The sequence below is a fragment of the Oncorhynchus kisutch genome, unplaced genomic scaffold, assembly GCF_002021735.2.
Source record: "Oncorhynchus kisutch isolate 150728-3 unplaced genomic scaffold, Okis_V2 Okis01b-Okis20b_hom, whole genome shotgun sequence".
Classification (NCBI taxonomy): domain Eukaryota; kingdom Metazoa; phylum Chordata; class Actinopteri; order Salmoniformes; family Salmonidae; genus Oncorhynchus; species Oncorhynchus kisutch.
The window spans coordinates 9751347-9771654 of record NW_022261978.1 but is presented as its reverse complement, the minus strand read 5'-3'; the positions used below and the strand labels follow the sequence as shown (position 1 = coordinate 9771654).

Sequence of the window (20308 nt, the reverse complement as noted above, 5' to 3'; positions counted from 1 at the left end):
TGTATGCAGTCTGTTGATATACCAAGGACTGGGGATTCAGTTAGGTTTGTATGCAGTCTGGTGATATACCAGGGCCTGGGGATGCAGTTAGGTTTGTATGCAGTCTGGTGATATACCAGGGCCTGGGGATGCAGTTAGGTTTGTATGCAGTCTGGTGATATACCAGGGCCTGGGGATGCAGTTAGGATTGTTTTGCACTATCATCTCACTCATTTCAAATCAGCACCAATCAATCAAACACACACCCTTTTCCTTTGTACGTCTAAATAAAAGAATATTATTTAATGAAAAAACATTACATAAAAAGAAAAATGTTATCGAAATAAAATAAAACTTCTCTCAACTGCGTTTCTCACTCCAGTCAGCAGATCGCGATGTGCGTCTTTCAGGCGACGCTGCCAGAGTGTGACGTGTATTCTAGTGGACGGAGCGCGTCATCAACATGAACAGTTCAGCCATCTCGGGAGCTTACTAACCAACAGGGCCGAAATATTGGAGCTCTTTAGAAGCTTTCTGGCGTATATATACGCCACTGTTGTTTAAAAACACATATTTTTGGTTGTTGTCATCAAGCTATTATTACATTTAATATAATATTTAACGTTGTTAGATTCTCTAGCTAGCTGGTTAACTTAGCAGTAGGACTAGGCTAACGCTAACTAGCTAGCTAGCTAACATCATCGACCATAAAGTCACAAAGCTACTCTCCCCCAGTTGCTAAAGAAGAGGTCTGCTACACGGAGAAAGAGGGTTTCGAGGAGGCTGTTACAGTGAAATAAAAGGAAGACGCTTTCAGAGTGAAAGAGGAGGAGGATGTTGACTACCGTGAAAGAAGAAGAGGAGAAGGAAGAGAAAGAGGAGGCTGCAGTTTTTGGAATAAAGGAGGGGGAGAAGACTGTCACAGTGAAAGAAGAGGAAGACGTTTTTGGATTGAAGGAGGAAGAGGAGGGGGAGATGACTGTTACAGTGAAAGAAGAGGAAGACGTTTTTGGAGAGGAGGAGGGGGAGATGACTGTTACAGTGAAAGAAGAGGAAGACGTTTTTGGAGAGAAGGAAGAGGGGGAGATTACTGTCACATTGGAGGACGAAGAAGAACAGAAGACTGGAGATCTGATTAACACCAGTGAATACAGTGAGTACTATCTTATAAAACAGGGACATTGATCTGATTAACACCAGTAAGTACAGTGAGTATTATCTTATAAAACAGGGACATTGATCTGATTAACACCAGTAATTACAGTGAGTACTATCTTATAAAACAGGGACATTGATCTGATTAACACCAGTAATTACAGTGAGTATTATCTAATAAAACAGGGACATTGATCTGATTAACACCAGTAATTACAGTGAGTATTATCTTATGAAACATGGACATTGATCTGATTAACACCAGTAAATACAGTGAGTACTATCTTATAAAACAGGGACATTGATCTGATTAACACCAGTAATTACAGTGAGTACTATCTTATAAAACAGGGGCATTGATATTATTAACACCAGTAATTACAGTGAGTATTATCTTATAAAACAGGGGCATTGATCTGATTAACACCAGTAATTACAGTGAGTACTATCTTATAAAACAGGGACATTGATCTGATTAACACCAGTAATTACAGTGAGTATTATCTAATAAAACAGGGGCATTGATATTATTAACACCAGTAATTACAGTGAGTATTATCTAATAAAACAGGGGCATTGATCTGATTAACACCAGTAATTACAGTGAGTATTATCTAATAAAACAGGGGCATTGATCTGATTAACACCAGTAAATACAGTGAGTATTATCTAATAAAACACCAGTAAGTTGTTAAACTAACGTGTGCTTTTAGAAGGATATTATACTCTTGGATATGTTGTTCTGTACTGTCGGAATTGGAAAAAGCTACAAAAGAGTGAACAAAATGTTAATGGATAAGATGCTTTTATTTATTTTTAAACCGTCTCTGAATGTCTCTGTTGTGCTCTGAATATCTCTGTTGTGCTCTGAATGTCTCTGTTGTGCTCTGAATGTCTCTGTTGTGCTCTGAATATCTCTGTTGTGCTCTGAATGTCTCTGTTGTGCTCTGAATGTCTTTGTTGTGCTCTGAATGTCTTTGTTGTGCTCTGAATATCTCTGTTGTGCTCTGAATATCTCTGTTGTGCTCTGAATATCTCTGTTGTGCTCTGAATATCTCTGTTGTGCTCTGAATATCTCTGTTGTGCTCTGAATATCTCTGTTGTGCTCTGAATATCTCTGTTGTGCTCTGAATATCTCTGTTGTGCTCTGAATATCTCTGTTGTGCTCTGAATGTCTCTGTTGTGCTCTGAATATCTCTGTTGTGCTCTGAATGTCTCTGTTGTGCTCTGAATGTCTTTGTTGTGCTCTGAATATCTCTGTTGTGCTCTGAATATCTCTGTTGTGCTCTGAATGTCTCTGTTGTGCTCTGAATGTCTCTGTTGTTTTGCTCAGTCTCTGTACTCGACATCCCATGAGAGAAAAGTTATTATTTAAAAAAAACATGATTAAATATCAAATCGGGTTAGTATTAGGTCCGTCGTTGTTCAGTTATAGGACTGATCTGATTTTAAATATCTATGATACCATACCACTCGTGTCTGATTTCAAATGATGAAGAGGACAGAATCGAGACGAGGAAGGATCATTGTGATCTGGAACGTTCTGTTAGTTAATGTTCCAACACACTGAGGGCTGTTCTTAAGGACGACGTGGAGAGGAGTGATCTGGAACGTTCTGTTAGTTAATGTTCCAACACACTGAGGGCTGTTCTTAAGGACGACGTGGAGAGGAGGGATCTGGAACGTTCTGTTAGTTAATGTTCCAACACACTGAGGGCTGTTCTTAAGGACGACGTGGAGAGGAGGGATCTGGAACGTTCTGTTAGTTAATGTTCTAAGGGCTGTTCTTAAGGACGACGTGGAGAGGAGGGATCTGGAAAGTTCTGTTAGTTAATGTTCTAAGGGCTGTTCTTAAGGACGACGTGGAGAGGAGGGATCTGGAACGTTCTGTTAGTTAATGTTCCAACACACTGAGGGCTGTTCTTAAGGACGACGTGGAGAGGAGTGATCTGGAACGTTCTGTTAGTTAATGTTCCAACACACTGAGGGCTGTTCTTAAGGACGACGTGGAGAGGAGGGATCTGGAACGTTCTGTTAGTTAATGTTCCAACACACTGAGGGCTGTTCTTAAGGACGACGTGGAGAGGAGGGATCTGGAACGTTCTGTTAGTTAATGTTCCAACACACTGAGGGCTGTTCTTAAGGACGACGTGGAGAGGAGGGATCTGGAACGTTCTGTTAGTTAATGTTCCAACACACTGAGGGCTGTTCTTAAGGACGACGTGGAGAGGAGGGATCTGGAACGTTCTGTTAGTTAATGTTCTAAGGGCTGTTCTTAAGGACGACGTGGAGAGGAGGGATCTGGAACGTTCTGTTAGTTAATGTTCTAAGGGCTGTTCTTAAGGACGACGTGGAGAGGAGTGATCTGGAACGTTCTGTTAGTTAATGTTCCAACACACTGAGGGCTGTTCTTAAGGACGACGTGGAGAGGAGGGATCTGGAACGTTCTGTTAGTTAATGTTCCAACACACTGAGGGCTGTTCTTAAGGACGACGTGGAGAGGAGGGATCTGGAACGTTCTGTTAGTTAATGTTCCAACACACTGAGGGCTGTTCTTAAGGACGACGTGGAGAGGAGTGATCTGGAACGTTCTGTTAGTTAATGTTCCAACACACTGAGAGCTGTTCTTAAGGACGACGTGGAGAGGAGGGATCTGGAACGTTCTGTTAGTTAATGTTCCAACACACTGAGGGCTGTTCTTAAGGACGACGTGGAGAGGAGTGATCTGGAACGTTCTGTTAGTTAATGTTCCAACACACTGAGGGCTGTTCTTAAGGACGACGTGGAGAGGAGGGATCTGGAACGTTCTGTTAGTTAATGTTCCAACACACTGAGGGCTGTTCTTAAGGACGACGTGGAGAGGAGGGATCTGGAACGTTCTGTTAGTTAATGTTCTGAGGGCTGTTCTTAAGGACGACGTGGAGAGGAGGGATCTGGAACGTTCTGTTAGTTAATGTTCCAACACACTGAGGGCTGTTCTTAAGGACGACGTGGAGAGGAGTGATCTGGAACGTTCTGTTAGTTAATGTTCTGAGGGCTGTTCTTAAGGACGACGTGGAGAGGAGGGATCTGGAACGTTCTGTTAGTTAATGTTCTAAGGGCTGTTCTTAAGGACGACGTGGAGAGGAGGGATCTGGAACGTTCTGTTAGTTAATGTTCCAACACACTGAGGGCTGTTCTTAAGGACGACGTGGAGAGGAGGGATCTGGAACGTTCTGTTAGTTAATGTTCCAACACACTGAGGGCTGTTCTTAAGGACGACGTGGAGAGGAGGGATCTGGAACGTTCTGTTAGTTAATGTTCCAACACACTGAGGGCTGTTCTTAAGGACGACGTGGAGAGGAGGGATCTGGAACGTTCTGTTAATGAACGCAGGTTTCTTCTTTCTTTATAAAACAGTTATATATATATATATTTAAAAGATGACCAACATATTTCCATTAATTTTTATTGAGTAAATGCATTTGATTTATCCTTCTATGACCGGTGTAGATTGTGTTGCGTTTTGATCGCGAACAAACAGACAAGGGGACGTTGCTTCCAGAGGCAGTTGGAACTCGGTAGTGAAATTTTAAACCGAGGACTATTTTTTGGTGGCTGCGCACTTTAGGACACTGTTCAGTAATGTTGTAATCAATGTTCATAAATTACAATGATCTTTATCTGTCTGAGACCCAGAGGTTGTAAAGTCCTGGTCTGAAATAAAACAGACAGAATTCCCAGCTCACATTTGATCAGATCCCGATTTACTTGCGAGAGCTCTGCAGTTTATACACAAATACATTCCTTTTATACCATCCTAACCTACGCATATACATACACACATACATAGGGATTTTCTCATGAGTCTCACCACAGTTTATAACCACTCAGCTGACAGTTCCAGGCTCCCCCAGATACTAGAGCTCTGGAGGGGCTCTCCCTGTCCTGTCTTATCTCCCCAGATTTACATCCCGATCGGTTCAAACACAGGTTAATGCTCCTCTCCGTTCTCTTTCTCCACATACATTAATTTCTTCCTAGGTACATGTCATATAACCCCTTCCTAGGTACATGTCATATAACCCCTTCCTAGGTACATGTCATATAACCCCTTCCTAGGTACATGTCATATAACCCCTTCCTAGGTACATGTCATATAACCCCTTCCTAGGTACATGTCATATAACCCCTTCCTAGGTAGATGTCACATAACCCCTTCCTAGGTACATGTCATATAACCCCTTCCTAGGTACATGTCATATAACCCCTTCCTGGGTACATGTCATATAACCCCTTCCTAGGTACATGTCATATAACCCCTTCCTAATGAACACACATTATTGAACACTACAAGAATGACATTTCTTCCTAGGTACATGTCATATAACCCTTCAGACAGGGTAGAATTCTTGCCGTATACCTCATTTAGTCATTATTCATAAAAAATCCCATAACAGACACACAGCCAGAGATACACATTATATATATATATATTATAACACCCAGACAGATTCCACCTCTAGAGACACACATTATATAACACCCAGACAGATTCCACTTCTAGAGACACATGACTTTGGTGAGAAAAGTGCAAATCAATCCCAGAACAACAGCAAAGGACCATGTGAAGATGCTGGAGGAAACAGGTACAAAAGCATTTACTCAGCCACCAATTGTGCAAGTTCTCCCACTTAAAAAGATGAGAGAGGCCTGTAATTTTCATCATAGGTACACTTCAACTATGACAGACTATGTTAGAAAAAAAAATCCAGAAAATCACATTGTAGGATTTTTTATTTATTTATTTGCAAATTATGGTGGGTGCGGAAAATGTGGACCAACCCAACACAACAGGGTACCAGGTCCAGAGCATGAACACCAAAAAAACATACACACGTAACATATGAGTAATCCTGCACGGATTGGGCAGGTAAACGTACTTTAAATAAAGAAGCCCATCAAGCACACAAATAGACACAGGTGCAACTAATAAGACAAAACAAATAGACACAAGTGCAACTAATAAGACAAAACCAATAGACAACGAAAAAGGGATCGGTGGCGGCTAGTAGGCCGGTGACGACGACCGCCGAGCACCACCCGAACAGGCAGGAGAGCCAACTTCGGTGGAAGTCGTGACACACTGCAGCTAATGTAGAAGGAAAAACTGTGTACATTTGTAAATACTCTGCCAAATGATATGTAAAGAATGCAACAAAGATGCAGAATCATCTGGACAAGTGCATGAAGTTCCCTCAGTGCTCACAACAAGCAACCTCTGACAAAAGTCCCTCTACTTCTATTCGAGGTGAAAATGAAGAATCAGACACCTTTATCGATAGCAACAGCTCATGGTCCTCCTGGAATCAGAAGTATTTTTGACTCAATGGAGGAACATAATCAGAGAAAATGCTGATGAATGTCTTGCTCGAGCTGTGTATGCAACTGGTTCACCTCTGATGCTCACAGGCAATGTGTATTGGAAGAGATTTCTGAATGTTCTTCGCCCAGCATACACCCCTCCAACCAGACATGCTTTACCTACTCATTTGCTGAATGTAGAGTTCAACAGAGTTCAAGTGAAGGTCAAGCAAGCACAGACAAAAGGGACAACAGACACACCGGTCTCTACATTGCAGATGAGTTGAAGGCAGTCATCAAAGACCTTGGACCACAGAAGGTATTTGCACTGGTGACAGACAATGCTGTGAACATGAAGGCTGATTGGTCTAAAGTGGAGGATTGGCTCCCATTGGCTGTGCTGCTCATGCATTGAATATGCTCCTCAAGGACATCATGGCACTGAAAACAATCGATACACTACAAGAGAGCCAAGGAAATGGTTAGGTATTTGAAGGGTCATCAAGTTATAGCAGCAATCTACCTCACCAAGCAAAGTGAGAAGAATAAGAGCACCACATTGAAGCTGCCCAGCAACACCCGTTAGGGTGGTGTTGTCATCATGTTTGACAGTCTCCTGGAGGGGAAGGAGTCTCTCCATGAAATGGCCATATCACAGTCTGCCGATATGGACAACCCCATCAAGAGGATACTCCTGGATTATGTATTTTGGGAGAGAGTGGTAAGCAGCCTGAAACTCCTGAAACCTATAGCAGTAGTCATTGCACAGATTGAGGGAGACAATGCCATCCTGTCTGATGTTCAGACTCTGCTTGCAGAGTAAGAGAAGAAATCCGTACTGCCCTGCCCACTTCACTGTTGCTCCAAGCAGAGGAAACTACAGTTCTGAAAAACCTCAAAAAGTGTGAAGACTTCTGCCTGAAGCCCAGACACGCCGCAGCATGTTGGACCCCAATTATGCTGGCAAGAGCATCCTGTCTGCTGCAGAGACCAACAATGCCTATGGTGTCATCACTACCGTGTCTCACCACCTTGGCCTGGATGAGGGCAAGGTTCTTGGCAGTCTGGCAAAGGTCACTTCCAAGGAAGGGCTTTGGGATGGAGATGCAATATGGCAGTCGTGCCAACATATCTCATCAGCCACCTGGTGGAAGGGACTTTGTGGATCTGAGGCTCTTTCCCCTGTTGCCTACATCATCCTCCAAATCCCACCAACATCAGCCCCCACAGAGCGCAACTGGTCCTTGTTTAGGAACACACACACCAAACCATGCAACAGGCTGACCAATACAATGGTTGAAAAATGTGTGGCCATCCGGGCAAATTTGAGGCTTTTTGAGCCTGACAACGAGCCATCCTCAACAAGGTTGGAAAGTGACAGTGAAGATGAGGCCTTCAGAGTCTGATGTTCAAGAGGTGGACATTGAGGAGGTCCAGGGAGAAGACATGGAAGCCTGAGAGAAAAACAAACAAAGCTTTAGTTTCTAGACTATCATTTTACAGATGTATGTTGAAAATGTTTTTGGGAGATGCGATGGATCATTGGGGATCATTCAAAATTCCCTTTCCTTTGCTGTTAAGTGAAATCATTCCATGTGATTCCAAGAACACAGGATGAGATGTTACTATCCTTTGTGCAAGCACTTCCAAGAGTTCATCAACAGTGAGCCTGGTGAAATTTGGGGAGCGCATCATCAGTAGTTTACCTTTGGTTTCTAAGAGTCAACTCATTTAATAAAAGTTAAATTCGGGAACTAAATTGTTTTTATTTATTTATATTGGAAGGATTTAATCATTTGTAATCATGTCTACTTATGATAAGGTAAAAGGTTTATGTTTCCGTCTCCGTATAATATGGAAGGATTTAATCATTTGTAATCATGTCTACTTATGATAAGGTAAAAGGTTTATGTTTCCGTCTCCGTATAATATGATATATATAATATAGCATGGTAAATATATCTAATGAAAAAAACATCTACATTTAAATGGTACAGTGCCTTGCAAAAGTATTCATCCCCCTTGGCGTTTTTTCCTATTTTGTTGCATTACAACCTGTAATTTAAATAGATTTGTATTTTTTTTATTTCATGTACTGGACAGACACAAAATAGTCCAAATTGGTGAAGTGAAATTTCAAAAATAATATGTTTTAAAATTAAAGACATGTTTAAAAATACGGAAAAGTGGTGCGTGCTAAATGTTATTCACCCCCAATGCTACGAATCCCCTCAATAAGATCTGGTGTGCTAAATGTTATTCACCCCCAATGCTACGAATCCCCTCAATAAGATCTGGTGTGCTAAATGTTATTCACCCCCAATGCTACGAATCCCCTCAATAAGATCTGGTGTGCTAAATGTTATTCACCCCCAATGCTATGAAGCCCCTCAATAAGATCTGGTGTGCTAAATGTTATTCACCCCCAATGCTACGAATCCCCTCAATAAGATCTGGTGTGCTAAATGTTATTCACCCCCAATGCTACGAAGCCCCTCAATAAGATCTGGTGTGCTAAATGTTATTCACCCCCAATGCTACGAATCCCCTCAATAAGATCTGGTGTGCTAAATATTATTCACCCCCAATGCTACGAATCCCCTCAATAAGATCTGGTGTGCTAAATGTTATTCACCCCCAATGCTACGAATCCCCTCAATAAGATCTGGTGTGCTAAATGTTATTCACCCCCAATGCTACGAATCCCCTCAATAAGATCTGGTGTGCTAAATGTTATTCACCCCCAATGCTACGAATCCCCTCAATAAGATGTGGTGTGCTAAATGTTATACACCCCCAATGCTACGAAGCCCCTCAATAAGATCTGGTGTGCTAAATGTTATTCACCCCCAATGCTACGAATCCCCTCAATAAGATCTGGTGTGCTAAATGTTATTCACCCCCAATGCTACGAATCCCCTCAATAAGATCTGGTGTGCTAAATGTTATTCACCCCCAATGCTACGAAGCCCCTCAATAAGATCTGGTGTGCTAAATGTTATTCACCCCCAATGCTACGAAGCCCCTCAATAAGATCTGGTGTGCTAAATGTTATTCACACCCAATGCTACGAATCCCCTCAATAAGATCTGGTGTGCTAAATATTATTCACCCCCAATGCTACGAATCCCCTCAATAAGATCTGGTGTGCTAAATGTTATTCACCCCCAATGCTACGAATCCCCTCAATTAGATCTGGTGTGCTAAATGTTATTCACCCCCAATGCTACGAATCCCCTCAATAAGATGTGGTGTGCTAAATGTTATTCACCCCCAATGCTACGAATCCCCTCAATAAGATCTGGTGTGCTAAATGTTATTCACCCCCAATGCTACGAATCCCCTCAATAAGATCTGGTGTGCTAAATGTTATTCACCCCCAATGCTACGAATCCCCTCAATAAGATCTGGTGTGCTAAATGTTATTCACCCCCAATGCTACGAATCCCCTCAATAAGATCTGGTGTGCTAAATGTTATTCACCCCCAATGCTACGAATCCCCTCAATAAGATCTGGTGTGCTAAATGTTATTCACCCCCAATGCTACGAATCCCCTCAATAAGATCTGGTGTGCTAAATGTTATTCACCCCCAATGCTACGAATCCCCTCAATAAGATCTGGTGTGCTAAATGTTATTCACCCCCAATGCTACGAATCCCCTCAATAAGATCTGGTGTGCTAAATGTTATTCACCCCCAATGCTACGAATCCCCTCAATAAGATCTGGTGTGCTAAATGTTATTCACCCCCAATGCTACGAATCCCCTCAATAAGATCTGGTGTGCTAAATGTTATTCACCCCCAATGCTACGAAGCCCCTCAATAAGATCTGGTGTGCTAAATGTTATTCACCCCCAATGCTACGAATCCCCTCAATAAGATCTGGCGTGCTAAATGTTATTCACCCCCAATGCTACGAAGCCCCTCAATAAGATCTGGTGTGCTAAATGTTATTCACCCCCAATGCTACGAAGCCCCTCAATAAGATCTGGTGTGCTAAATGTTATTCACCCCCAATGCTACGAATCCCCTCAATAAGATCTGGTGTGCTAAATGTTATTCACCCCCAATGCTACGAATCCCCTCAATAAGATCTGGTGTGCTAAATGTTATTCACCCCCAATGCTACGAAGCCCCTCAATAAGATCTGGTGTGCTAAATGTTATTCAGCCCAATGCTACGAAGCCCCTCAATAAGATCTGGTGTGCTAAATGTTATTCACCCCCAATGCTACGAAGCCCCTCAATAAGATCTGGTGTGCTAAATGTTATTCACCCCCAATGCTACGAAGCCCCTCAATAAGATCTGGTGTGCTAAATGTTATTCACCCCCAATGCTACGAATCCCCTCAATAAGATCTGGTGTGCTAAATGTTATTCACCCCCAATGCTACAAATCCCCTCAATAAGATCTGGTGTGCTAAATGTTATTCACCCCCAATGCTACGAATTCCCTCAATAAGATCTGCTGTGCTAAATGTTATTCACCCCCAATGCTACGAAGCCCCTCAATAAGATCTGGTGCAACCAATTACCTTCAGAAGTCACATAATTAGTTAGATTGCACACAGGTGGACTTTATTTAAGTGTCACATGATCTCAGGAAATATACACCTCTTCTGAAAGGCCCCAGAGTCTAAGCAAGGGGCACCACCAAGCAAGCGACACCATGAAGACCAAGGAGCTCTCCAAACAGGTCAGGGACAAAGTTGTGGATAGGAACAGAATAAGGTTGGTTTATAAAAAATATACAAAACTTTGAACATCCCACGGAGCACCATTAAATCCATTATTGTAAAAAGGAAAGAGTATGGCACCACAACAAACCTGCCAAGAGGGTGCCGCCCACCAAAACTCATGGACCAGGCAAGGAGGGCATTAATCAGAGAGGCAACAACGAGACCAAAGATAGCCCTGAAGGAGCTGCAAAGCTTCACAGCGGAGATTGGAGTTGAGCTTTATGGAAGAGTGTCCAGAAAAAAGCCATTGCTTAAAGAAAAAAATAAGCTAACACTTTTGGAGTTCACCAAAAGGCATATGGGAGACTCCCCGAACATATGGAAGAAGGTACTCTGGTCAGATGAGACTAAAATTGTGCTTTTTGGCCATCAAGGAAAATGCTGTGTCTGGCGCAAACCAGACACCTCTCATCACCCCAAGAACACCATCCCCATAGTGAAGCATAGTGGTGGCAGCATCATGCTGATGTTTTTCATCGGCAGGGTCTGGGAAACTGGTCAGGATTGAAGGAATGATGGATGGCGCTAAATACAGGGTAATTCTTGGGGAACCCTGTTTCAGTCTTCCAGAGATTTGAGACTGGGACGGAGGTTCACCTTCCAGCAGGACAATGACCCTAAGCATACTGCTAAAGCAACACTTGAGTGGTTTAAGGGGAAACATCTACATGTCTTGGAATGGCCTAGTCAAAGCCCAGACCTCAATCCAATTGAGAATCTGTGGTATGACTTAAAGATTGTTGAACACCAGCAGAACCCATCCAACTTGAAGGAGCTGGAGCAGTTTTGCCTTGAAGAATGGGAAAAAATCTCAGTGGCTAGATGTGCCAAGCTTATAGAGACATACCCCAAGAGACTTGCAGCTGTAATTGCTGCAAAAGGGCTCTACAAAGTACTGACTTTGGGGGGTGAATAGCTATGCACGCTCACGTTTTATTTTTTGGTGTTATTTCTTGTTTTTTTCACAATAAAAAATATTTTGAATCTTCAAAGTGGTAGGCATGTTGTGTTAATCAAGTGATACAATCCCCCCCAAAATCTATTTTAATTCCAGGTTGTAAGGCAACAAAATAGAAGAAAAAAAATGCCAAGGGGGTGAATACTTTCGCAAAGCCACTGTAACGGTTGTCTTCGTCGTCTGACGACGAGTATGAAATATCGGACCAATGCGCAGCGTGTTCATGATGTTTTATTACTGAACACTGAAATACAAAATAACTGTGAAAAACCGAAACAGACATACCAGATGAGACTAAAATTGTGCTTTTTGGCCATCAAGGAAAATGCTATGTCTGGCGCAAACCAGACACCTCTCATCACCCCAAGAGTCACCATCCCCATAGTGGTGGCAGCATCATGCTGATGTTTTTCATCGGCAGGGTCTGGGAAACCTAAGGTGCAGAAAACACTAAACAGAAAATAATCACCCACAAAACAAAGGCTACCTAAGTATGATTCTCAATCAGAGACAACGAACGACACCTGCCTCTGATTGAGAACCATACTAGGCCAAACACGGAGAAAATATAACATAGAAAAAAGAACATAGACAACCCAACTCACGCCCTGACCAACCTAACACAAAGACATAACAAAGAACATAGACAACCCAACTCACGCCCTGACCAACCTAACACAAAGACATAAAAAAGAACATAGACAACCCAACTCACGCCCTGACCAACCTAACACAAAGACATAAAAAAGAACATAGACAACCCAACTCACACCCTGACCAACCTAACACAAAGACATAAAAAAGAACATAGACAACCCAACTCACGCCCTGACCAACCTAACACAAAGACATAACAAAGAACATAGACAACCCAACTCACGCCCTGACCAACCTAACACAAAGACATAAAAAGAGGTCAGAACGTGACAGCCACTGTATTAATATGCATTTGCATATATTTCCGCAAATTCCCATATATTCCCGTTAATTCCCATATTCCCACGGAAGGTTTCCACCTCTGAATATTCCCCAAAATGCCCTAGGTATGTGCCTTTCCATATCATGTCCAATCAATTGAAATGACCACAGGTGGACTCCAATCAAGTTGTAGAAACGTCTCAAGGATGATCAATGGAAACAGGATGCATCTGAGGTCAATTTCGAAGTATCATCGCAAAGGGTCTGAATAATTATGTAAATAAGGTATTTCTGTTTTTTATTTGTAATACATTTGCAAAAATAAAAAATAAAAAATGTTTTTTGCTTTGTCATTTTGGGGTAGTGTGTGTAGATTGCTGAGGATTTTTATTTATTAAATCAATTTTAGAATAAGGCTGTAACGAACAAAATGTGGAAAAAGTGAAGGGGTCTGAATACTTTCTGAAGGCACTGTATATCGAGGCTCTTCAAGGTGTCGAAAGCATTCCACAGGTTTGCTGCCCCATGAATGCTTCCCACAGTTGTGTCAATTTGTCTGGATGTCCTTTTGGTGGTGGACCATTCTTGATAAACACAGGAAAGTTCAGTTCTTGACACGAACCGGTGTGCTTTGTACCTACAACCATACACCTTTCAAAGACACTGAAGTATTGTGTCTTGCCCATTCACCCTCTGAATGGCACACATACACAATCCATGTCTCAGTTGTCTCAAGGCTTAAAAATCCTTCTTTAACCTGTCTCCTCCCCTTCATCTACACTGATAATATTGATGGTAGAACAGGTTGTAATTGATATAAAACAGGTTGTAATTGATATAAAACATGTTGTAATTGATATTGGTGGTAGAACAGGTTGTAATTGATATAAAACAGGCTGTAATTGATATAAAACAGGTTGTAATTGATATAAAACAGGTTGTAATTGATATAAAACAGGCTGTAATTGATATAAAACAGGCTGTAATTGATATAAAACATGTTGTAATTGATATAAAACAGGCTGTAATTGATATAAAACAGGTTGTAATTGATATAAAACAGGCTGTAATTGATATAAAACAGGTTGTAATTGATATAAAACAGGTTGTAAATGATATAAAACAGGCTGTAATTGATATTAATATAAAACAGGTTGTAATTGATATTGGTGGTAAAACAGGTTGTAATTGATATAAAACAGGTTGTAATTGATATTGATATAAAACAGGTTGTAATTGATTTTGGTGGTAGAACAGGTTGTAATTGATGTTGGTGGTAAAACAGGTTGTAAAACAGGTTGTAATTGATATTGGTGGTAAAACAGGTTGTAATTGATATTGGTGGTAGAACAGGTTGTAAATGATATTGGTGGTAGAACAGGTTGTAATTGATATAAAACAGGTTGTAATTGATATAAAACAGGCTGTAATTGATATAAAACAGGCTGTAATTGATTTAAAACAGGTTGTAATTGATATAAAACAGGTTGTAATTGATATTGGTGGTAGAACAGGTTGTAATTTATATAAAACAGGCTGTAATTGATATAAAACAGGCTGTAATTGATATAAAACAGGTTGTAATTGATATAAAACAGGTTGTAATTGATATAAAACAGGCTGTAATTGATATAAAACAGGTTGTAATTGATATAAAACAGGCTGTAATTGATATAAAACAGGCTGTAATTGATATAAAACAGGCTGTAATTGATATAAAACAGGTTGTAATTGATATAAAACAGGTTGTAATTGATATTGGTGGTAGAACAGGTTGTAATTGATATAAAACAGGCTGTAATTGATATAAAACAGGCTGTAATTGTTATAAAACAGGTTGTAATTGATATAAAACAGGTTGTAAATGATATTGGTGATAAAACAGGTTGTAATTGATATAAAACAGGTTGTAATTGATATAAAAATAAAACAGGGTGTAATTGATATTGGTGGTAGAACAGGTTGTAATTGATATAAAACAGGCTGTAATTGATATAAAACAGGCTGTAATTGATATAAAACAGGTTGTAATTGATATAAAACAGGTTGTAATTGATATTGATATAAAACAGGTTGTAATTGATTTTGGTGGTAAAACAGGTTGTAATTGATATTGGTGGTAAAACAGGTTGTAATTGATGTTGGTGGTAAAACAGGTTGTAATTGATTTTGGTGGTAAAACAGGTTGTAATTGATATTGGTGGTAGAACAGGTTGTAATTGATTTCGGTGGTAAAACAGGTTGTAATTGATATAAAACAGGTTGTAATTGATATTGATGGTAGAACAGGTTGTAATTGATATTGGTGGTAGAACAGGTTGTAATTGATGTTGATGTATAACAGGTGGTATTTCATATTGGTATATAATATATATATATATATATATATATTGGTATCTATATAAATAATGAGGGTAAAAAGTGTCCAATATTAAATCATCACAATAAGTTCTAGCCACATTCTATTTTACAGACAAAATGGTTCTAACAGTTGCAGAGGTTTATTTATTCAAATCCCTTCTGTTGCAAACCAAATGCTGGACTAGAAGCACGGGGTAATTATGTCTAAATTTGTTTTTGTCCAGTGGAGATTCGTTTATAAATTGCCTGGCTGAGCTGTGGGACAGTGGAGTTAGTTTATAAATTGCCTGGCAGGGCTGTGGGACAGTGGAGATGAGTTTATAAATGGCCTGGCTAGGCTGTGGGACAGTGGAGATGAGTTTATAAATTGCCTGGCTGGGCTGTGGGACAGTGGAGATGAGTTTATAAATTTCCTGGCAGGGCTGTGGGACAGTGGAGATTAGTTTATAAATTGCCTGGCAGGGCTGTGGGACTGTGGAGAGTAGTTTATAAATTGCCTGGCAGGGCTGTGGGACAGTGGAGATTAGTTTATGACTTGCCTGGCTAGGCTGTGGGACAGTGGATGTGTAGGGGTAATTCAAATGGAACTGTTAACAGGCATTTCCCATTAATTATCTTGAATAACTAAAGCAATCAACCAATCAGCATCCAGGATTCAAATTTGCTATTTTATAATGAGCGATCTAGTCTGGATTAAACCTCAATTTTACAGTTTTATCATGTGGAGCTTTAATTTAGATCTCTCTGTTTAACCAAATACTCTGTTTGTCTTTGGCAGGAGAGAGACCAGACTCTCACTCTGACAGCAGGAAGAGTCCTTCAGGGGAACCAGACCCAGAGACGCCCAAACCAGTGAGACGACATCACTGGTCCCAGTGTAAAAAGAGTTTTAAGTGGTTATGGAAGCTGAAAAGTCATGATAGAACAGACACAGGAGGGAAGATTTCACAATGTTCCCAATGTGGAAAGAGTTTTACCCGGTTAGGGAACCTGAAAAGGCATGAGAGAATACACACAGGAGAGAAACCTTTCCAATGTGCCCAATGTGGAAAGAGTTTTACACGGTTAGGGAGCCTGAAAGAACATAAAATAATACACACAGGAGAGAAGCCTTTCCAATGCTCCCGGTGTGGAAAGGGCTTTAGGTGGTTAGGGAACCTGAAAAAGCATGAGAGAACACACACGGGAGAGAAACCGTTCCAATGCTCCCAGTGTGGAAAGAGTTTTCCACAGTTAGGGAGCTTGAAGGAGCATGAAAGGACACACACAGGGGAGACATCTTACCATTGCTCCCTGTGTGGAAAGGATTTTACCAAGCTAAGGAACCTAATAAAACATACAGAATTACACACAGGAGAGAAGCCTTTCCAATGCTCCCAGTGTGGGAAGGGTTTTACACGGTTAGGGAACCTGAAGGATCACAAAAGAGTACACACAGGAGAGAAGCCATTCCAATGTTCCCAGTGTGGAAAGAGTTTTACACGGTTACGGAGCCTGAACGAACATAAATTAATACACACAGGAGAGAAGCGTTTCCAATGTTCTCAGTGTGGAAAGGGTTTTACCCTGTTAGGGAGCCTGAAAAAGCATGAGAGAACACACACAGGAGAAAAGCCGTTCCAATGCTCCCATTGTGGAAAGAATTTTACACAATTAGGGAGCTTGAAGGTGCATGAAAGGGCACACACAGGGGAGACATCTTACCATTGCTCTCTGTGTGGAAAGAATTTTACCAAGTTAGGGAACCTAAAAAAACATAAACAATTACACACAGGAGAGAAACCTTTCCAATGCTCCCAGTGTGGGAAGGGTTTTACACGGCTAGGGAACCTGAAGGATCATAAAAGAGTACACACAGGAGAGAAGCCGTTCCAATGTTCGCAGTGTGGAAAGAATTTTACATGGTTAGGAAACCTGAAAAAGCATGAGAGAACACACACAGGAGAGAAGCCATTCCAATGCTCCAAGTGTGGAAATAGTTTTAAAAGGTTAGGGAGCCTGAAGGAGCATGAAAGGACACACACATGGGAGACAGCATACCATTGCTCTATGTGTGGAAAGAATTTTACCAAGTTAGGGAACCTAAACAAACATGAAAAATTACACACAGGAAAGAAGACTTTCCAATGCACACAGTGTGGGAAGGGTTTTACACGGTTAGGGAATCTGAAGGACCATAAAAGAACACACACAAGAGAGAAGCCTTTCCAATGTTCCCAGTGTGGAAAGGGTTTTACCCAGATAGGGAACCTGAAAAGGCATGAGAAAATACACACGGGAGAGAAGTCTTTCCATTGTCCGCAGTGTGGAAAGGATTTTACCCAGTTGGTGAACCTGAAAAGGCACGAGAGAACACACACAGTTTTAACAACGACCCCAGGAGTTGGAAACAGTTCGAAGAACAGAACAGAAAACCGCGTGAGAACAAAAACAATGAAGAAACAGAAACCGAACCGGGAAAGAAAGTGATCCGTTTTGAAACAGAAACCGAACCGGGAAAGAAAGTGATCCGTTTTGAAACAGAAACCGAACCGGGAAAGAAAGTGATCCGTTTTGAAACAGAAACCGAACCGGGAAAGAAAGTGATCCGTTTTGAAACAGAAACCGAACCGGGAAAGAAAGTGATCCGTTTTGAAACAGAAACTTTATTTTAATAGTCAAGTATTAATAACGTTCTCTTACAGTAACTGTCCAGTGAAACTCTTCTTTAAAAAGTCATCGACATAATGTTGAGACATGCTATACTCATATTTGTGGCCAAAGCATAAATTGACACTTCAAAAACCCTCAAACTTGTATCTCAAACAGACTGTTTAAAAAAAATACTATTTCCTCATAGAACACGTTACCTCCCTGCGGAGGATGAGCCAATCTGTTGTTGGGGTACGACCCACACCATTCTGTTGTTGGGGTACGACCCACACCATTCTGTTGTTGGGGTACGACCCACACTATTCTGTTGTTGGGGTACACCCACACTATTCTGTTGTTGGGGTACACCCACACTATTCTGTTGTTGGGGTACGCCCACACCATTCTGTTGTTGGGGTATGCCCACACTATTCTGTTGTTGGGGTACGACCCACACTATTCTGTTGTTGGGGTACGCCCACACCATTCTGTTGTTGGGGTACACCCACACCATTCTGTTGTTGGGGTACGACCCACACCATTCTGTTGTTGGGGTACGCCCACACTATTCTGTTGTTGGGGTACGACCCACACCATTCTGTTGTTGGGGTACGACCCACACCATTCTGTTGTTGGGGTACGACCCACACCATTCTGTTGTTGGGCTACGACCCACACCATTCTGTTGTTGGGGTACGACCCACACTATTCTGTTGTTGGGGTACGACCCACACCATTCTGTTGTTGGGGTACGACCCACACTATTCTGTTGTTGGGGTACGACCCACACCATTCTGTTGTTGGGGTACGACCCACACTATTCTGTTGTTGGGGTACGACCCACACCATTCTGTTGTTGGGGTACGACCCACACTATTCTGTTGTTGGGGTACGACCCACACCATTCTGTTGTTGGGGTACGACCCACACCATTCTGTTGTTGGGGTACGACCCACACCATTCTGTTGTTGGGGTACGACCCACACTATTCTGTTGTTGGGGTACGCCCACACCATTCTGTTGTTGGGGTACGACCCACACTATTCTGTTGTTGGGGTACGCCCACACCATTCTGTTGTTGGGGTACGCCCACACCATTCTGTTGTTGGGGTACGCCCACACCATTCTGTTGTTGGGGTACGCCCACACCATTCTGTTGTTGGGGTACGCCCACACCATTCTGTTGTTGGGGTACGACCACACCATTCTGTTGTTGGGGTACGACCCACACCATTCTGTTGTTGGGGTACGACCCACACCATTCTGTTGTTGGGGTACGACCCACACTATTCTGTTGTTGGGGTACGACCCACACTATTCTGTTGTTGGGGTACGACCCACACCATTCTGTTGTTGGGGTACGACCCACACTATTCTGTTGTTGGGGTACGCCCACACCATTCTGTTGTTGGGGTACGACCCACACTATTCTGTTGTTGGGGTACGCCCACACCATTCTGTTGTTGGGGTACGCCCACACCATTCTGTTGTTGGGGTACGCCCACACCATTCTGTTGTTGGGGTACGCCCACACCATTCTGTTGTTGGGGTACGCCCACACCATTCTGTTGTTGGGGTACGACCACACCATTCTGTTGTTGGGGTACGACCCACACCATTCTGTTGTTGGGGTACGACCCACACCATTATGTTGTTGGGGTACGACCCACACTATTCTGTTGTTGGGGTACGACCCACACTATTCTGTTGTTGGGGTACGCCCACACCATTCTGTTGTTGGGGTATGCCCACACCATTCTGTTGTTGGGGTACGCCCACACCATTCCAACACAGAAAAGATGCTTTTAACATATTTATTAAAGAAACGATTGGAAGGAAAGTATTTCACTCATATTATAAGTAATTATAAGTCATATTTCATAGAAATCTGGAAACACTGGGAACTTACTTTAATTAAGTTCCAGGCAGTTACAGGGCCTCTCGAGTGGCGCAGCGGTCTAAGGCATCGCAGTGCGAGCTGTGGGCCTAGAGATCCTGGTTCTAGTCCAGGTTCTGTCTCAGTGGTAGCTGTGTCAATAGAGATCCTGGTTCTAGTCCAGGTTCTGTCTCAGTGCTAGCTGTGCCACTAGAGATCCTGGTTCTAGTCCAGGCGTGCCACTAGAGATCCTGGTTCTAGTCCAGGTTCTGTCTCAGTGCAGGTTCTGTCTCTGTCTCAGTTCTGTCTCAGTAGAGCTCCTGGTTCTAGTCCAGGTTCTGTCTCAG

General features: G+C 42.0%; 1 protein-coding gene across 1 annotated transcript; it reads left to right on the top strand.

The window, feature by feature from the left end:
- Window positions 1–445: 445 nt before the first annotated feature.
- Window positions 446–18422, top strand: LOC116358855 (gastrula zinc finger protein XlCGF57.1-like). Its single transcript, XM_031811102.1, has 2 exons — window positions 446–1132; window positions 16233–18422. Exons 1-2 carry the CDS (start codon window positions 814–816, stop codon window positions 17921–17923), a joined length of 2010 nt encoding a protein of 669 aa, XP_031666962.1. The 5' UTR covers window positions 446–813; the 3' UTR covers window positions 17924–18422.
- The last annotated feature ends 1886 nt before the right edge of the window (window positions 18423–20308 follow it).

What these genes read in the sequence shown, in the direction of transcription:
- LOC116358855 (XM_031811102.1), top strand. Translation starts at nt 814, where the DNA reads ATGTTGACTACCGTGAAAGAAGAAGAGGAGAAGGAAGAGAAAGAGGAG. An exon ending in GATTAACACCAGTGAATACA is followed by an intron (nt 1,133 to 16,232) that starts GTGAGTACTATC and finishes TGTCTTTGGCAG; the next exon opens with GAGAGAGACCAGACTCTCAC.